We start from the raw sequence: 20,656 nt of genomic DNA on the forward strand, positions 1-20,656 counted from the left end.
CTGAGAGGGGGATTCGAGCTCCCTCGCTGGGAATCAATGAGGCATGGAAAGCTCATCTAACTCCTGAAACGCTGAAAGAAACCAGGGCGGATGAGTGGCAGCTGAAAATGCATTTAAGAGAGAAGAAAAGGCCCCGTCACCGAGCGCCCCATTCAGCTACAGAGAGAAGCAGCGCGTGCCGAGCCAGAGGCGGCTGCTTTTGTGTTTTAATACTGTTTAATCCCAGCCCGGCTTCCCTCTCCACCCACCAAGGGGGAAGGCTGGCTGAACCTCTACTCTAGGGAGAAGCTGGAGGATGGGTACTGCAGGGAGTGGTTACACTGGCCTGTTTCTCTCCCTCCATCTATTTGCTGTGCTACAAATCCAGCTGGTACTAACCATGCAATGACGCTGAGGGGCGTTGGTCTCACACACAGGCAATATGAAGGCTGGTCATATGCTGACATTAACTCTGCAATTGAACTATGGGGAAATGCTCACTGTCATTCATGAATATCCAACCCCCTTATCCAATCCCTCATGTCATTGATGAATAGCCACCCCTACAACTTACACAGAGCCAGACCCATCCCAACCCCCTACATATCCACCCAGAACACCCCCCTACAGACTCCCAGGTACACACATCTAGCCATACTACCCACACGGCCAGGGGCACTCTCCCCAATACATTCCCATACAAGTAGCTATAACATAAAGTACCTGACACAGACCCCTTGCTCCCACACTACCCAATCCTCCCCCAGCACCCTGACCCATTTACCCCCACCAACATTCTCTACCATTACCCAGGCATAAAGCTGCCCCTCCTCCCCACATACCACTCCCATCCCCACTACTCCGCTTCATACCCACACTCCCTATGGCCTACTCCCTACATCCGAGGCACCCCTCAGCCTGGGGGTAGGGCTGTCACCATGAGAGATGAGTTGAAAAGCCACAGGATATCACACTTACTTCACTCCCAGGCCCCAAGGGTTAATGGCGCAGCCTCCTTTGCTACTCTGTTGCCTTAGTGTCAGCAGCAAAAGCTATTTATGATGTTATTAAAGGGACTTATTTATTTTTTTCATCTGGGGTTAATTAGGGGCTTGTGAAAGTAAAGGACTGTCAGCGCCAGCTACACATGGTAGAGAACAGCCAGAGACAGTGCTATCTGCCCACACACAGATCTGCCAATGCTCCTCACTCCTCAACTGCAACACCCCCACATTCCAATCCCGGGGAACCCCATAGCTCTGCTCGTGGCCCTCAGTCCTGACCTCTCGCATCCCTTGCTATTCTCAAACCAGGCCCTTGCACATACAGTTCTGCTGATGTCCCTCATTCCTGCCCGGCAACCCTCTCGCGCCCCCCCCCCAATTCTAAGAACATAAGAACATAAGAAAGGCCGTACCGGGTCAGACCAAAGGTCCATCTAGCCCAGTATCTGTCTACCGACAGTGGCCAATGCCAGGTGCCCCTGAGGGAGTGAACCTAACAGGCAATGATCAAGTGATCTCTCTCCTGCCATCCATCTCCATCCTCTGACGAACAGAGGCTAGGGACACCATTCTTACCCATCCTGGCTAATAGCCATTTATGGACTTAGCCACCATGAATTTATCCAGTCCCCTTTTAAACATTGTTATAGTCCTAGCCTTCACAACCTCCTCAGGTAAGGAGTTCCACAAGTTGACTGTGCGCTGCGTGAAGAAGAACTTCCTTTTATTTGTTTTAAACCTGCTGCCTATTAATTTCATTTGGTGACCCCTAGTTCTTGTATTATGGGAATAAGTAAATAACTTTTCCTTATCCGCTTTCTCAACATCACTCATGATTTTATATACCTCTATCATGTCCCCCCTTAGTCTTCTCTTTTCCAAACTGAAGAGTCCTAGCCTCTTTAATCTTTCCTCATATGGGACCCTCTCTAAACCCCTAATCATTTTAGTTGCTCTTTTCTGAACCTTTTCTAGTGCTAGAATATCTTTTTTGAGGTGAGGAGACCACATCTGTACACAGTATTCGAGATGTGGGCATACCATGGATTTATATAAGGGCAATAATATTTTCTCAGCCTTATTCTCTATCCCCTTTTTAATGATTCCTAACATCCTGTTTGCTTTTTTGACCGCCTCTGCACACTGCGTGGACATCTTCAGAGAACTATCCACAATAACTCCAAGATCTTTTTCCTGACTCGTTGTAGCTAAATTAGCCTCCATCATGTTGTATGTATAGTTGGGGTTATTTTTTTCCAATGTGCATTACTTTACATTTATCCACATTAAATTTCATTTGCCATTTTGTTGCCCAATCACTTAGTTTTGTGAGATCTTTTTGAAGTTCTTCACAATCTGCTTTGGTCTTAACTATCTTGAGTAGTTTAGTATCATCTGCAAACTTTGCCACCTCACTGTTTACCCCTTTCTCCAGATCATTTATGAATAAATTGAATAGGATTGGTCCTAGGACTGACCCTTGGGGAACACCACTAGTTACCCCTCTCCATTCTGAGAATTTACCATTAATTCCTACCCTTTGTTCCCTGTCCTTTAACCAGTTCTCAATCCATGAAAGGACCTTTCCTTTTATCCCATGACAGCTTAATTTACGTAAGAGCCTTTGGTGAGGGACCTTGTCAAAGGCTTTCTGGAAATCTAAGTACACTATGTCCACCGGATCCCCCTTGTCCACATGTTTGTTGACCCCTTCAAAGAACTCTAATAGATTAGTAAGACACGATTTCCCTTTACAGAAACCATGTTGACTATTGCTCAAGAGTTTATGTTTTTCTATATGTTTGACAATTTTATTCTTTACTATTGTTTCAACTAATTTGCCCGGTACCGACGTTAGACTTACCGGTCTGTAATTGCCGGGATCACCCCTAGAGCCCTTTTTAAATATTGGCGTTACATTAGCTAACTTCCAGTCATTGGGTACCGAAGCCGATTTAAAGGACAGGTTACAAACCTTAGTTAATAGTTCCGCAACTTCACATTTGAGTTCTTTCAGAACTTTTGGGTGAATGCCATCTGGTCCCGGTGACTTGTTAATGTTGAGTTTATCAATTAATTCCAAAACCTCCTCTAGTGATACTTCAATCTGTGACAGTTCCTCAGATTTGTCACCTACAAAAGCCAGCTCAGGTTTGGGAATCTCCCTAACATCCTCAGCCGTGAAGACTGAAGCAAAGAATCCATTTAGTTTCTCCGCAATGACTTTATCATCTTTAAGCGCTCCTTTTGTATTTTCATCGTCAAGGGGCCCCACTGATTGTTTAGTAGGCTTCCTGCTTCTGATGTACTTAAAAAACATTTTGTTATTACCTTTGGAGTTTTTGGCTAGCCGTTCTTCAAACTCCTCTTTGGCTTTTCTTATTACACTCTTGCACTTAAGTTGGCAGTGTTTGTGCTCCTTTCTATTTGCCTCACTAGGATTTGACTTCCACTTTTTAAAGGAAGTCTTTTTATCTCTCACTGCTTCTTTTACATGGTTGTTAAGCCACGGTGGCTCTTTTTTAGTTCTTTTACTGTTTTTCTTAATTTGGGGTATACACTGAAGTTGGGCCTCTATTATGGTGTCTTTAAAAAGGGCCCACGCAACTTGCAGGGATTTCACTTTAGTCACTGTACCTTTTAACTTTTGTCTAACTAACCCCCTCATTTTTGTATAGTTACCCCTTTTGAAATTAAAGGCCACAGTGTTGGGCAGTTGAGATGTTCTTCCCACCACAGGGATGTTGAATGCTATTGTATTATGGTCACTATTTCCAAGCGGTCCTGCTATAGTTACCTCTTGGACCAGCTCCTGCGCTCCACTCAGGATTAAATCTAGAGTCGCCTCTCCCCTTGTGGGTTCCCGTACCAGCTGCTCCATGAAGCAGTCATTTAAAGTATCGAGAAATTTTATCTCTGCATTTCGTCCTGAAGTGAAATGTTCCCAGTCAATATGGGGATAATTGAAATCCCCCACTATTATTGGGTTCTTAATTTTGATAGCCTCTCTAATTTCCCTTAGCATTTCATCATCACTATTACTGTCCTGGTCAGGTGGTCGATAATAGATCCCTACTGTTATATTTTTACTAGAGCATGAAATTTCTATCCATAGAGACTCTATGGAACCTGTGGATTCGCTTAAGATTTTTACTTCATTTGAATCTACACTTTCTTTAACATATAGTGCCACTCCTCCCCCTGCATGACCTGTTCTGTCCTTCCGATATATTTTGTACCCCGGAATGATTGTGTCCCATTGATTGCTCTCAGTCCACCAGGTTTCTGTGATGCCTATTATATCTATATCCTCCTTTATCACAAGGCACTCTAGTTCACCCATCTTATTATTTAGACTTCTGGCATTTGTGTACAAGCACTTTAAAAACTTGTCCCTGTTTATTAGCCTGCCTTTTTCTGATGTGCCAGATTCTTTTTTATGTGACTGTTTATCATCTGATCCGGCCCTTACATTATACTTCTCATTCCTCTGCTCCTGACTATAACCTGGAGATTCTCTATCATCAGACTCTCCCCTAAGAGAAGTCTGTGTCCGATCCACACGCTCCTCTGCAGCAGTCGGCTGCACAAGACTTTGCCAGCCATGCCCAGCAATGTGTGGGAAATACCACACTTGCCCCAGAGCTAGGATAAGATGACTCCCACTGCTATCTCTCTTGTAATCTAAGTCTTCCAAAGCACAAGGCCAGTGTCGTGAACTCCCTTGTCATGTTTCCATCTATGAAGGAAAATCCCCAAGCAGCTCATTGCTCCTGTTTCCCTCTGGCTAGCTGCCCAGAGCTGCCATGCTGCAGCTGGCTTGCCTGGCAGGCCAGTGAGGGCTGCAGTGACTCATACCTCTTTGCCCAGGTCCTCACGGATCACTTGTTCAATCTCCTGCATGCTGCTCTGTGGGGCCTGGCTGTGTAGAACCTTCAGGGTGCGAGTGTATTCCTCAGGCAGAAGGTAGTCGAGTGCCCCCAAATGCTGCCCCACTTTGATGAAGGTGCCTCTGTTGGCACAGCACAGGTCCCGGAGGCGTTCCGCAGAGCGCAGATGCACCTGCAGAGGGATCAAAACATCAGCCAAGCCCCTTTCTCCAACTCTTTGCTCCTTATTCCTCCCTCCACCTTTGCTTCCCTCCCCACCCCCACCCCACATGCATGCACACTTTTACTCCCTTAGGTTTCAAATGCAGCTGCTTTTTTTTTTTCCCTTCCTTGGAGGTGCACCTGCATCACCTATTGTCAGCTAAACTGTGGGAATGTGTTTTGTTGATGAACAGGAACTGACACAGAGCCACAGGAGGCGTGCCACAGCATAAAGCAAAAGTCAGGACCATTGCTACAGTTTAAAACACACATGCGTGGCTCTGTTCTCAGTGTGAGTGAAGTGGAGTGAAGTGGGGAAGGAAGGAGAGGGAAGACAGATGCCATCCTGAGGGTGTCAGCACAGAAACTTCCTCGGGGGAAGACATCCTATTTAAAGACACGGCAAAACAAAAACAAAAACTATTTTCTGTCAATTTAGCTGGGGTAAATGGTGCTGATGGGCAGCTCCTTGGCAATCGGATCCTATTTACCAGCAGAATAGCTACAACCTGTGCAGGGGCCTATTCATGCCAGCTAAAGTGTGATGTCAGTGATGTGGACACTAGGAATTAGGAGACCTCTCAAATTCATTTCACATTGGCCAACAACCAGCCATCAAACAACAACTGTAGACGGCTACAACAACACTGCAAACAAGTGTAAACATTCATTGGCCTGGTCTGGATTTCAACCGGTGACCCTGAATCTGTATCACAAAAGTGTACCAGTCACCTGACCCTTTAATAGCAATGATTTATTCTGCCTTATACTATTACTAGGAACGCTCCCTGTCTGGGGCACAGGCACACTCGACATTCAGGAAGGTAATAAACAGTGACTGACTTTATCCTGCTACATTATTAGAATTCCAGCAAATTTACAAGTAAAAAGACCCATCCATTTCTATACTTTTCTGCTATCTGCATGCAAGTGGCTAATACTTCACAGCATCCAGTATCAGCAGTCAGTCAAATCCCAAACAGAAAAGCAATTCTGGAGTGAGCTCCCTTTTTCAGTGACATTGCCACAAACATCAGCTCCTAGCAGTTCACACCCAGTCACTCAGATATTCAGAATACCTGGAGAAATGACCAGCAAAAAACTAGCATTAGTGTAACTTTCAAAAGTTTAAAACAAAAAAACAAAAACAAGCACTAAAAAGGTAGGAAATACAAAGCTCAGGTTGCAAGCTCAGTCAGCCTTTACTCTGCTCACTACCCCACTGCTTCTGTTTTAACATATAGGCTATGTCTGCACTGCAGCTGGGAAGTGTAATTCCCAGCTCGGGTAGACTGACACATGCTAGCTGTGATCGAGTTCGTGTACTAAAAATAGCAGTGTGGCCATAGTAACAGAGGTAATATCTTAGACCTGTACCTAGGACCTCAGACAGGACTGCACTCAGACAGCTAGCCCAAGCCACTGCCATAACCACAAGAGCCACACTGCTGTTGTTAGCCCACTAGCTAAATCAGAGCTAATATGTATATATCTACCTGAGCTGGGAATTACACCTTCCAGCTGCAGTGCAGACATACCCTATATATTAAAACATAAGCAATGGGGTAGTGGGCAGAGTTAAGGCTGAGCTTTCAACCTAAAACTCTGCATGTCCTAACTTTTAAGTGCTTGGCTTGAATACTCTTCTTGTAGCGTTATGAATTATTGCTCAATGAAAACAACAATGTGGGATTTTACATCCAGTCTCACAGCCAGTAAGTTGCAATACAGGACATTCAGTCCTCAGACTTGGCTGTCTTCAACAGTTTTCAAGTACATAAAAGGTTGTTACAAAGAAGAGGGAGAAAAATTGTTCTCTTTAACCGCTGAGGATAGGACAAGAAGCAATGGGCTTAAATTGCAGCAAGGGTGGTTTAGGTTGGACATTAGGAAAAACGTCCTAATTATCAGGGTGGTTAAGCACTGGAATAAATTGCCTAGGGAGGTTACTGAATCTCTGTTGTTGGAAATTTTTCAGAGCAAGTTAGACAAATACCTATTAGGGATGGTCTAGATAATCCTTAGTCCTGCCATGAGTGCAGGGGACTGGACTAGAAGACCTCTTGAGGTCCCTTCCAGTCCTACGATTCTATGATTCAAGGTGCTCCATGGCCCAGGCCCAGCATATGTAAAAGCTCACATAAAGCTCCAGAGCGAAGACCGCTGCTCAACAACTCCACTCCTCTGGCACAGTGGAACTCTTGACCATAAAGCTTGTCTGTCAAAGCTTGGAGACGGAGTTTTCTCAGGGGCTGCTCAGAGGCTGTGGAACTACAGACCATCAAAAGCCTCACCACCTTCTGCTTCAAGTGCAAGACGTATTTCTTTGACCAGCCTTCTCCCATATAAACATAGAGCAGTGCCTACATTAAAAAAACAACAACTCTCAAACCCAAACCCTACATTGCAGACACAATTCTCCTCTTGTGATGCTGAGAGAGAATGAACTATACATGACAGAGGTTAGTCATGTTGCTTAATGCGCTACTGGAAAGCGCTCCGAAGCTATGGTAATTACTGCGGTATAAGAACCTGTGTAGAACAGAATAGTGGAACAGGAAGACCTCCCTGTGATCTTAAGACCTCCTCAATGCCAACTCCAAACAAGTCCATCTTGAAAACTGGGTCCAGTGTCTCACTCAGGGAGAACAAATTTGGAGCCTAAACTCCTCAGTATCCTGAAAGAGCACTAGGGTCCCTTTAAACAAAGCAGGGCACATCCTCCAGCCCCTTGCCAGCAGGTGAGGGGACTCTGACAAAAGTATGCCTGGAGGAGGCTCAAGAAGTTAAACATCCTTGGGGGAGGTTGCAGTAGAGGACATCAACCATTTAACACCCCAGGACAGATCAGTGCAGGCAGCATTTTGGCAAAATGAGTTTCCACTGTCTGAAAATAACTAGCATGCACTCACACACACAACGGGATAGACTGCTGTAAATGCTTTGTCCCAGAGCTCCAATCCCTCCACTGGTGTCCAGTCCACTTCCCGTACCAGTTCAACACCTGGTCCTGAGCTTCCCAGCTCTCATGCAGCTACGTCAGTGATAGCATCTCTCCTTTGGGACAATGCATCTCACCAAGGCCAGAGGAAGCATGCAGGAGTCAGAGACAAATCTCTCTCAATCAAGGAGATTCAGCTGTGAAACGAGCTGCTAGAGGAGGTCAAACCAATCCAGAGTCTGACCCCTTTCAGGGCACCCTACAAAATCCTGTATGACAAAGCATTTCTCACTATAAACAACAATACCTTAAAAGAAGGGGAATGGAGCAGAGCAGAAAACTCAGGAGATACATGAGGGGTATTGTATGCAGATCTCATTGACCTATGAATCACATAGATACTATGGTGCTGGGCACTCCAGAAAACCCAAAATAGATCAGACAGGTAGATGGATGTGCCAACACACATATATAAGCTTACATGTGCGCACGCACACACACACCTTTGCGAGTGTAACCCATGTTACAAAAGTGCACACACCTGCCACAGCTCAAAAGTGCACTCAGACTTACATGTATAAAATGCTGCCTTCAGGTTGTCTGGGCTGCAGTCACAGGTAAGAGTGTGCTGCGTTTTATTGGACTCCTTTGATTCTTTTGTTGTGGCAACTAGGTTCTTGACCTGGCTGTTCCCCCTGCCTCTGCCTTGTGTGTATGCGTATGGGGAGAGATGGGGGAGGCAGGCAGAGAAAGGGAGTGGGGAATGGAAGGAATGAAAGAGAAAGAAACAGCAAAAGAGGGAGAGAGGGAGTAATAGGGATGAAAGAGAAAGGGACCAGGAGGGAGCCAGAGCAGCTGGGCAGTTTGTCACAGTACAAGGAGTTCAGCCCATTATAGGAAAACAGCTTTTATGCAGCTTGGATAATTGTCCTCAACACACTGTCTCCAGCAGAGGAGAAAAAATCCAGCAGCCAGTGAAGGCAGCGGGAGGCAATTGTTGTCTATAGCTCCCCAGAGTTTGCCTGTATTCCAGGGGAAAGGAAGGACAGGCTGGGGCAGTCGGTTTGAATTAAACACGTCCAGCCCCACTTGTGTTCTAGGATCTCTGATGTGGGAAGGTCAGGCCAAGCCCTGTGAGCTCCCAGAGACAAAATGGGAACCAGGAATATGCTGCCCCCACACAGCTCGTAGTTCCTGCCAGGCGAAAGAGCCAAACCACAGTTTTCCGCGTGGCTTACTGCAGAGCACTAAGCATCAGGAGGATCCAGGGACTGACACAAGGCACTAGGCATCAAACCCAGGTCTCCTGCATGGCACTGCAGAGCATCATGTATCAGGCTGGCCTGGAAAGGGAGAGACTGGAGCTAGGGACTGAACCCCAGTCTCTTGTATAGCAGGGCAGGGCTCTCGTCTCTTCACCATCACTAAGCACTAGGCAGGCCAGGGGGGTGAGGGATTGGCGCTGGGAATGGAATCCAAGTCTTCTGTGTAGCAGGACAGGGCACTAGGATGGCACAGGAAGCACGGGACTGAGGCTGGGAGTCATTTACTCACAGAAAGCTCCCCAGCCTAGAGGTGAAAGAACGGGAGAATCAGTGAGGCACACCTGTTCCTGACTGATGTTCTAGCCCCAAACCCCCCTCTCTTGCCCCATTGCCCACACAGATCACCAGGGTTATTGGGCGACCTGAGACAAAAAACAGTAGGAAGAAAAAAATTGAGCACCGGGGGCAGAAAATGCAGCCCAACCCAGACCCAAGGAATGTCTGCGCACCTGTGCCCCTGCTGTGGAGGCAAAGCCAGCCCACCTCTCCTCTGCCCCAGAGACAGCAAAGGCATGCCCTGCGGAACTCTGCCACCCCTCAGGAAACTCCAACTACCTCCAGCACACACCACCTTGCACTGTGAGGAGCTACCATCCTACTGCTCAGAGAAAGGCACCCACATCTAGGAGGGGCTCTCAGGACACCAAGAGCAGCAGCAGAAAACCAAAACCAAAACACAAATTTGGCCCATTTATGCTGGAAGTACTGATGGAAGCATTGTTGGCTCCCAAGGCCACCGTCTGGGTCTCTGGCGTTGCTTTTCCTGGGTGATGAAAGAAATCAGAGTATGTCTGGGGCCCCCATTAACAGACTGATGATGAGGGGAATCTACCATTAGCCCTAAAACATAGGGCAATAGTCCAATCAGTGCTAACGGGACCAATTCGATGTAGAGACTTCACAAACCCACCATCCAGTATCTAACTTCCCCTTTCTTAGTGACCTAATCAAAAAGCTGGCAAAAAATGGGTCTCCAGTCCCCACTGTTAGCTGCCAGGATCCTGGATTGCTGCCAGTCAGGCTTCAAACCAGAGTATGGGACATAGAAGGCACTTGTTCCTCCGGTGGATGATCTCCTCCGGACTATAGACACGGAAAGAGCACCACACACATCCTGCTAGACCCCTCTGCAGCATTTGATACCACTGATCACAAGATACTTCTGCTCCACCTCTAAGAAGCTACAGGATTTAAATAGAAATGTCGTGAAATGGCACAGGTACTTCCTCCAAGACCCAACCTAAAGGGCTGTCATGGGCAACTGCCCCTCACCTGCAGAGCCCCCTTGGCTCAATCCTCTCCCTTTCTAATATCAGTGAAGATCTACCTGTAGCCTTTGGGACAGCTGGTGAGACAAGGGCTGAAATGCCAACAGAACACAGACAACACTCAGCTGCACCTCTCCTTTACATCAAACACAAGCAGCACCATCTGCCAGCTCTCTCAGTGCCTGCCCAAACTAGCACCTGATTGAAGCCGACTAAAGCTGATCCCAGGTACAAATGAGATGTTGTTGGCAGGAACAGGGAAACACTGCTAAGAATCTGCTTCCTGTACAACATCCCCACTATCAAGGGTACTTTTGGACTCCTCAATGCTATTGTATGTTCAAATAACCAAAGTGGCATAAAATGCCCACGTATATCTGCCAGCAGCCAGAAGATTATTTCTGATCCTATCAGACATAGGCCAGGTCAACTTGACCCATATGTTCAGGACCTCAGGCCTACTCAGAAACACAGGTTGCCACAAACATTAAAATAACCTGGAGGTTCTGCACTGGCACCCAATTACACCCCTGTTCCTGCAACACGAAAGTTGATGGGAGCTTTTCCATTGACTTCAGGCCCTAAATGCAGAGTCCAGTTCAAAGCCTCTGTCCAATACTCAAAGACATCCAGGGGACTGGCCCTCACTACCTGAGAATTCTTCTGTCCCTCTGCAACCCATCACCTGCTACAACAGCAACGTTCCACTAGAACAGTGATGCTGTCGACCAAGGGGACAGGCCCGTGATTGCAGGAGAAAGAACTTTCCCAGGAGCTGGGCCCAGACTATGGGACTCACTACCACAAGGCATAAAATGATCACCATCCTCATCATGCTCAGAACTGAATGCAGAGCTCCTCACTTCAGACCGGCTTCCCCTCACTAAGCCAACCCACAACAACTTCGCTTGTGAGAGATGATGATTTGAGAGATAACCCTTTTAGAGCAACAGGTGGCTAAAGTCCTCCAGAGGGGTCACCAAACCCATCAGCAACAGGACATTGGTGCCAATCCTGCCTCTGAACCTATACTCAGTGCTCTGGGTGGGTTTGACAAAGCAGATAGCATTTTGCTGGCTGTAAGGGAGGAGATGGTTGTGATGTGCTCTGCAGAGAGCAGAGCTGGCCTAATACAGAAGGGCTTCCCAGTTGGGTTGGCAGGAGGGGTAAGATTTGGGAAAGGGGCAGGTGGCTAGACAGGGGTGTGTGCAGACTCACAAACATACATTAGGTGGTTAGCAGGGCAATTATGCATTTCAAATGCTGAGAATCACCAAGATTAAACCCCATTTGGACAGTGCTTCAGTACAAATGTCTCCCTGCATATATATATGTATGTGTGTGTTTGTGTTTGTGTCTCTCTGCACTCTCATCTCTGAGTCTCTATTTGTCTCTCCCTCCCTCAGATTCAGCAGGACGAGTTTTCCATGTTCCCCATAGTGCCCGCATCAGACACATATGCATTGGCCCTAAAGTGAACTGACTTGGATTTTCAAAGAGATTTTAATATGGTCCTTCATAAAAGGTTGAAAGAAAAAAAATAACCCCAGAGTGTTGAGAGGAAGCTCCTCAGGGCTTAAGCACTACACTCAGCAAATGGAGAGAGAAGGTAACATTTTCAAAAGTACTTACGTGACCCACTGAGTTTCAGGGAGACTTATGCTCTTAAAGAGCTTAAGCTCTTTTGAAAAAATTTACCCAGAGAGTCTTAGTGAACAGCAGCTCCTCAGATCACACAAAAGCTAACAGTGAGATGTCTGAAATGGGACCAGTGCTAGTTAACTTTTAAAGGCAAGGAATTGAGTAAGAAAGAACTAAAAGATCACATCAGGAAATTAAAATACTTCAACACAAACTTGATTTCATGTTGTTTCTGGCCAGGGGGGACTATTAGATTATCTAGGCAGAATCCCAGGTCTGCATACCCCTGAACACAAAAGGAAGCAAGGAAAGACAAGAAAAAGCGGCAAGTTTCAGGGACATTCCTCAAATAAAACAAGGATTCTTTAAAAAGGGTAATCCAGCCCAAATAAAAATTTAGGAAGATGCATAAACCATAGCTGGCAAAATGAGTGATGGGGATTAGGAGACCTATGGGGGGAATCTGAAGAACAAATAGCCAAAGATAAATACAAGTCACCAGAAATTCCTGATCCTGACTTGCACCTCTAGGCACTAATATAGATACTAATGTTTAAATAACAGTATAAGAAACTGGAAGCCTTTGAGCAAATTGGTGGGTCCACTGGGCAACCAAAAGTGGAGGGAGGATGTTGGGGAGAGAACTATCCCGGAATGACTCTTTTCAGATAATAAAGATAAGGCACTGGCACACAGTGAGGTGCCAAAAGAGGAGGTTGCTGGAACAACTGCAGCATTTCCATTGTGTAAGGCACCAAGAATTGTGAAGGAATTTTAAAAGTGGATGAGCTGCTAACAAAATACACCAGCTCTCATTAAAATCAGCTCTTTTACTCAACAACTGGAGGGTAACAAATGTTGCACACCTGTCTTTAAAAAAGGATCCAAGAGTGATCCTGGAAATGAAAGCTCAGTTAACCTTACTTCTGTACCAGGTAAATTAGCTGAAACAATATTTACAGAGTGAGCTGTATAAATCACCTAGCTGAATGTGATGTGATTGAGACAAACCAGCATGGATTTGGGGAAGGAAAAAATCATTCCTCTCCAATCTCCACATACTAGAATTCTCTGAGCCTGTTAACACAAAAGTAAATAAAAAAGAAAGGGGAGATATCTATTTGAACTTTCAAACAGCCTTCCATGAAGTCCTTCACAAACAGCTATTACGAAAAACAAGTAGTTACTGGTAAGAAAAAAAAAATACTGTCATGGATCAGAAACTGGCTATTATCTTGCCTGCATTCATCTATTCCCCATCCCCCAAAAATTCTCAGCTTTTCTACACCCCAGTTCAACTCCACCGATGGTTACAAAGGTGGGATCTCTAGTTGAGACAAGGTTCCCGCAGCCATTGGTGTTTTTAACTCTCTCATTTTAAACCTGCTCTGAGCAGAGACAGACAACATGGCAATGTAAATACCAATGACCACAGGAGCCCTGTCTACACTAGCACTTCCACTGTTGCTGCCCCACTGAAGCTGAGTCAGTGGTAGTAACACTGGAAGATTTGGGGAGGAGAGACTAGCGTAGACACAGCCTAACTTTATGTCTATATTGCAAAAAAGTGTTAGCACTAGCTAACTAGGGTTAAAAGAGCAGTGAAGACACAGCAACTTGGCTCGTAACTCTGATTAACACCACAAGTTCAACACCAGGCTGGCCTAAAGGCTTACACACAAGCTGCTAACCCGAGTTGCTGTATCTTCACTGCTATTTTAATCCAAATTAGCTAATGCTAAAACACCTCTTCTTTTTCCAGTGTAGACATACTAAGGGTATGTCTACACTACAAGACTATTTCGAATCTACTTAATTCGAATTTGTGGAATCGACCTTATGAAGTCGAATTTGTGTATCCACACTAAATACACTAATTCGACTGTCTGAGTCCACAGTAACGGGGCCAGCATCGACTTTGGAAGCGGTGCACTGTGGGAAGCTATCCCACAGTTCCCGCAGTCCCCGCTGCCCAGTGGAATGCTGGGTAGAGCCCCCAATGCCTGCTGGGGGAAAAAATGTGTCGAGGGTGGTTTTGGGTAACTGTCATCATTGAACCGTCACTCCCGCCCTCTCTCCTTGAAAGCGCCGGCGGGAAATCTGTTCGCGCCCTTCTCTGGTCGATTACAGCTCGGACGCCACAGCACTGCGAGCATGGAGCCCGCTGCGATCATCGCTGCACTTATGGCCGTTGTCAACTCCTCGCACCTTATCGTCCACCTCTTCCACAGTCAGCTGCTGAGAAATCGGGCGAGGAGGCTCCGGCAGCGCGGTGAGGACAGGAAGTCACAGAGTGGCGCAGACCTCTCACAAAGCAGGGTACGCCGCGCAGTGGAGATCATGGTGGCAATGGGTCAAGTTCATGGTGTGGAACGGCGATTCTGGGCCCGGGAAACAAGCACGGACTGGTGGGACCGCATAGTGCTGCAGGTCTGGGATGAATCACAGTGGCTGCGAAACTTCAGGATGCGTAAGGGCACTTTCCTTGAACTCTGTGACTTGCTGGCCCCTGCCCTGAAGCGCCAGGACACCCGGATGCGAGCAGCCCTGACTGTGCAGAAGCGAGTGGCCATAGCCCTCTGGAAACTTGCAATGCCAGACAGCTACCGGTCAGTAGCAAACCACTTTGGCGTGGGCAAATCTACCGTAGGGCTTGCTGTGATTCAAGTAGCCCACGCAATCGTTGAGCAACTGTTCTCAAAGGTAGTGACCCTGGGAAACGTCCAGGTCGTCAGAGATGGCTTCGGCGCGATGGGATTCCCAAACTGCGGTGGGGCTATAGATGGCACTCACATCCCTATCCTGGGACCGGCCCACCAGGCCAGCGAGTACATTAACCGAAAGGGCTACTTTTCTATGGTGCTGCAAGCACTGGTGGACCATAGGGGACGTTTTACCAACATCTACGTCGGGTGGCCGGGCAAGGTTCATGACGCGCGCGTGTTCAGGAACTCTGGTCTGTTTAAACGCCTCCAGGCAGGTAGTTTCTTCCCGGACCACAAAATAACGGTTGGGGATGTGCAGATGCCTACAGTGATCCTCGGGGACCCAGCCTACCCGCTAATGCCCTGGCTCATGAAGCCCTATACAGGCGCCTTGGACAGTGAGAAGGAACTCTTCAACTACCGGCTGAGCAAGTGCAGAATGGTGGTGGAGTGTGCTTTCGGACGTCTCAAGGGGAGATGGAGGAGCTTACTGACTCGCTCGGACCTCAGCGAAAAAAATATCCCCGTTGTTATTGCTGCTTGCTGTGTGCTCCACAATCTCTGTGAGAGCAAGGGGGAGACCTTTATGGCGGGATGGGAGGTTGAGGCCAATCGCCTGGCTGCTGATTACGCTCAGCCAGACAGCCGTGCCGATAGAAGATCCCAGCGGGAAGCGCTGTGCATCCAGGAGGCTTTGAAAGATAGGTTCCTCGGAGAGCAGGGTAACCTATGACTCTCCAGTTGATTTACAGAGAAGCTGAACCTGAGTCTGTTTCACTGACTGTTGACTTCGATCTGCGGTTACATACCCCGTTCTCCAGGTTTCCCCCCTTCCAACACACGTTTTAAAATAACTTTAATGGAACACTGATTATTAATAAAGTTTTCTTTAATTATGAATTCCTGTTCAAGGGTTGAAACATGGACGCGGACTGTGGTGGGTACGGTGTGCACTGATGTACAGATCGCTTCTACACTAGAGGAATGACAGGCTCCTGCTCCTACAGCGGTCTCTGGGGGGAGGACGGTTGCAGGTGGGTGTGCAGGAAGGGGTGGGTTTGCAGGAAGGGGTGAGGGGTGCCGTCTTTGGGACGGAGTTTGGATGCAGGCTCTGGGCTGGGGGTTGGGGCGTAGGAAGGGGTGAGGGGTGTGTGGGAAGGGTGAGTATGTGTCCGTGGATGAGGGCTCTTGCTGGGGCTCAGGGCATCGAAGAGGCTCGTGGCTAGGGTGGAAGGGCATGGTAAGGGCAGCCTGCCTTGTCATTTGTGGATGTCAGGCGCTAGGACCCTGGGACAGCATACACCTCACAGACTGACCCGGGGCAGCATTCACCTCCCAGAATGACCCTAGTGCCTAGTGACTGCAGTCTGTGTGTGTCCTGCTGTTGATCCTGCCCCCAAGTCTGTACCCTGGTAATGGAGGCTGTCCTATGCAATTAAAAAACCCCTCCTCCCCTTCACACAAAGTCTTCTGACAAGGAAAAAGTGACGGAAACAGTGAATAACAACAAACTACTCTTAATACTCAACTACACAGTGGGGGGATGAAACTTGGATTTGGGACTGGGTGATCCAGGAAGGGAAGCACTTCTCATACTTTAGGGAATGAGAGCTGTTTGGTACATGAGCGCTCTGCTGGGGTGGAGTGACAGTTTTCACGGCCCCTAGCGCCCCTCCTTCTTGTGATTTTGGGTGAGGGGGGGACAGGACTTTGTGGCGGGGGAAGGCGGTTGCAGATACAGTTCAGGGGGGCTCTCTGCTCCTGCCTGCGGTCCTGCAGAACATCTACAAGGCGCCGGAGCGTGTCCGTTTGCTCCCTCATTAGCCCAAGCAGCATTTGAGTCGCCTGCTGGTCTTCTTGCCGCCACCTGTCCTCCCGTTCGCTGTGTGAGCGCTGGTGCTGACATAGGGTCTCCCTCCACTGTCTCTGCTCGGCCGCCTCGGCTCTGGAGTAAGCCATCAGTTCCGAGAACATGTCGTCCCTAGTCTTTTTCTTTCGCCGCCTAATCTGCGCCAGCCTCTGTGAGGGGGATGCCGGGGCAGTTCGGGAAAGAGCTGCAGCTGTGTGATGGGAAAAAGGAAGTGATTTCCTTGAAAAGATACATGTTTGCGAACACTGAACACAGTCTACTTAGTTTCAGTGAACAAGACCATACAGGGCACCTAGTCTCACGAGCTCTCAGGACAAGTTCGAGATTTCGGAATACGCTTTCATTGGCTGCGGTCTTGCACAGGAGATCGGACAAGCGGGGCGGTACAGCTGAATCCGTGTAGCAGCCAGGCCTGGTAAGCACTACACTATAGGCTGCTTAACAGTTAATGGATAGCTGTGCCCTCCCGCTGAAGGCAATCTGTAAAGCATAAAGTCTGACCCTGTTCCAGCCCCTCGCGGCTGTGCCCGGGAAAGATCACTGTATGCTTTTCCTCTGCGGCCTCCAACACGTGGCTGTTAAACGAAGGTCATTGCTATGCAAAGTAAAAGTCAAGCATTCACAATAGTAACAGTACACTAATTGCCCTAATTAGATGCAGCAGTCGCCGAACGAGATTACCCTGAGGCGGGTCACTCGGAGAGAGAGAGAGAGGATGCTGCTAGAATCCCTGCACAGACCAGGACCGTATGCTGCCATGCTGGTGGAGGCAATGATTCCGCTGTACATTAGGATGGCCTGGCGCGGAAGAGTGTGCTTCCACGGAGCACCAAATAAGGCACCTCTCCCCAGGAACCTCCTGCGGAGACTTTTCGAGCTGCTCTCCGAGAGCTTCGTGGAAGTGTCCCAGGAGGATTTCTGTTCCATCCCTATATGTGTGGACCTTCTCTTTATATAGTTTTTTATGGAAAAGTTTTTATATAGTTTTTACATATTTTTTTATTCCTGTTTTTTAAAAAATAAATGTTTCCATATTTATAGCACTTACCGACTGATCCTTCCCCTGATTCTGAGTCCGGGTTAACGGCCGGGGAGGGTTGGTAGGGGATCTCTGTGAGGGTGATGAAGAGATCCTGGCTGTCGGGGAAAGCGGTATTGTAAGCGCTGTCGCCTGCGTCGTCCTCCACAAACCCTTCCTCATCTTCCCCATCGGCGAACATCGCCGAGGAACTGCCCCTCGACACTATCCCATACTCAGAGTCCACGGTCACTGGTGGGGCAGTGGTGGCAGACCCACCTAGAATGGCATGCAGTGCCTCGTAGAAGCGGCATGTCTGGGGCTGTGCTCCAGAGCGTCCGTTTGCCGCTCTGACTTTTTGGTAGCCTTGTCTCAGGTCCTTGATTTTCACGCGGCACTGCGTTGCATCCCGGCTGTATCCTCTGAGTGCCATGGCTTTGGAGACCTTCTCGTAGGTCTTTGCATTCCGTTTTTTGGAGTGCAGCTCCGAAAGCACAGACTCATCGCCCCACACAGCGATCAGATCCAAGACTTCCCGGTCAGTCCATGCTGGGGCCCTCTTTCTACTCTGAGATTGCATGGACTCCTCTGCTGGAGAGCTCTGCATCGCTGCCAGTGCTGCTGAGCTCGCCCCGATGAGCAACCAGGAAATGGGATTCCAACTGTCCAGACAGGAAAAGGAATTCAAATTTTCCCGGGTCGTTTCCTGTGTGGCTGGTCAGAGAATCCAAGCTTGGACTGCTGTCCAGAGCGTCAACAGAGTGGTGCACTGTGGGATAGCTCCCGGAGCTACTAAGTTCGATTTGCATCCACACCTAGCCTAATTCGAGATAGCCATGTTGAATTTAGCGCTACTCCCCTCGTCGGGGTGGAGTACCGAATTCGAACTAAAGAGCCCTCTAGGTCGAATTAAACGGCTTCCTGGTGTGGACGGAGCGGTTATTCGAATTAACGCTGCTAAATTCGATTTAAAGTCCTAGTGTAGACCAGGCCTAAGAGACAGAAAAAAAGCATAGAAATAAATGGTCAATGTACAGCATTGCCAAAGGTTAACAGCGGAGTACCTACCCCACTAAGTGCACACTAATGCTGGTGTTCATTGTATTTATCAATGAACTGGCAAAGGGATGAACAGTGTGGTGGTAACATTTCTGGCTGATACGACATTACCGGGGTTATTCAAGAACAGACAAAACTGTCAGGAATTCCAGAAGTACCTAACAAAGCCAGGTGAATGAGCAACATTGTGGCAGATGAAATTCGGTGTAGACAAGTGCAAGGTTATGCATGTTGGAAGGAACAATTTGTACTACTCATATGCAGTGAGGGGTTCTAAATTAACTGTAACCACTAACGACCTGTGCATCGTCCTGGCGAGCTCAATGAAAACATCTGCTCAATGTGCAGTGGCAGTCGAAAAAGCAAATGACTTGTTAGGTTGTATTAAGAAGGGGATAGAGAATAATACTAAAAATATCATGCCATTAGATACATCCTCACCTTGACTAATGTGTTCAGTGCTGGTCATCCCATTTAAAAAAAGATAGAGCAGAAAGAGAAAAAGGTTCAGAGAAGGGCAGCAAAAATTACTGAAGGCCTAGGAAAAACTTCTGTACAAAAACAGTTTAGTTTAGAGAGGAGAGGAGACGCACAAGAGTGGACAGGAAGGAGTTATATACAATAATGAATGGCATAGAGAAGGTAAATCCATTGCTTTTATTTATCCTCTCATGATACAACAAACAAAGGGGCATTCAATAAAATAAAAAGACTTTAAATTTTTTGCCTAAGGAAAAAAAAAAACCACAATACATACTTAAACTATAGAATTCCCTGCCACAGGCTATCAAGGCCAAGAGTTTGGCAAGATTAAGACGACTTATTATTATTTATTTTCAAATTAAATAAATATATAAATAATAATAAATAATAATAATACCTAGGTCTTATATAGTGTTTTTCATCTGCAGATCTCAAAGCACTTCACAAAGGCAGTCCACATCATTAGCCCCACAGTCACAAGAACATCTGCACTTATATTAGAGAGGATAAAAATGAATAAATTGCTTTAATCTTTATTTATTGGGGATAAGCCAACTTCTAACTGAATGGGATCAAGAAAAACTTCCCCCTATTGGCACATTATTGCATAATTATCCACGAAGGGGCTTTACAGCTTCCTCTGAAACATCTGGTACTGGCCACGGTTGTTGACAGGGCAGCAGACTAGGCTGTGGCCTGATCCACTCTGGCAGCTCCCATGTTCCATTTCATGTGTTTCTGAATTATTTGGAAGAGGAGAATTAAGAGGAGGAAGGAAGGTTTTATGGCTAAGACACTGAAGTGGGATTCAAGAGATCTCAGTTCTGTTCCTGCCTCTGCTACGGACTTACTGTGCAACCTTGGGTAAACGATTTATTGATCTCTCTAGGCCTCAGTTTGTGTGTATAAAATGGAGATAATACTGCTGACCTAGTTCACAGGGAGGTTGTGAGGCTTAAATTCATTAATTTTTGTGAAATGCTCTACAGTAATGGAGGCCACTCATTAGATACAGAACTTTGGCACCCAGTTGGTGAAGTCTGATGATGATGCCAAGAACCAGATCCCTGCTGCTCATATGCAGGGATGGGCAGGAGACAGCCTAGAAAGCCCTCCCACCTTTGCGGGGAGCAGACGGAATCCCCACGTCATGAGCCCAAGGTGTGGGGGAGTCAGTGACACTAGCAGCATTAGCCATTCCAAAGGTGGTGTGGAAGTGGTCTGGCCCTGATCCTTTTCTCTTCCTCACCTCTTAGAGTCAGGGAGCTGGTG

At 47.3% G+C, this 20,656-nt stretch overlaps 1 protein-coding gene across 5 annotated transcripts in view; it reads right to left on the reverse strand.

Moving 5' to 3' along the window:
• The window catches only part of ADCK1 (aarF domain containing kinase 1), a 135,178-nt gene that overhangs the window by 67,515 nt on the left and 47,007 nt on the right, over positions 1 to 20,656 (reverse strand). For 4 of the 5 annotated variants that reach the window (XM_045016737.1, XM_045016736.1, XM_045016735.1 and 1 more), the window contains one exon: positions 4,842 to 5,045. In XM_045016737.1, the coding sequence (XP_044872672.1) occupies positions 4,842 to 5,045 (204 nt within the window). Of the gene's footprint in view, positions 1 to 4,841; positions 5,046 to 17,872; positions 17,911 to 20,656 lie in introns of those variants that run through there. The other variant, XM_045016740.1, reaches the window with a different exon arrangement.

This window comes from Mauremys mutica, chromosome 4, assembly GCF_020497125.1.
Source record: "Mauremys mutica isolate MM-2020 ecotype Southern chromosome 4, ASM2049712v1, whole genome shotgun sequence".
In the NCBI taxonomy this organism is placed as follows: Eukaryota; Metazoa; Chordata; order Testudines; family Geoemydidae; genus Mauremys; species Mauremys mutica.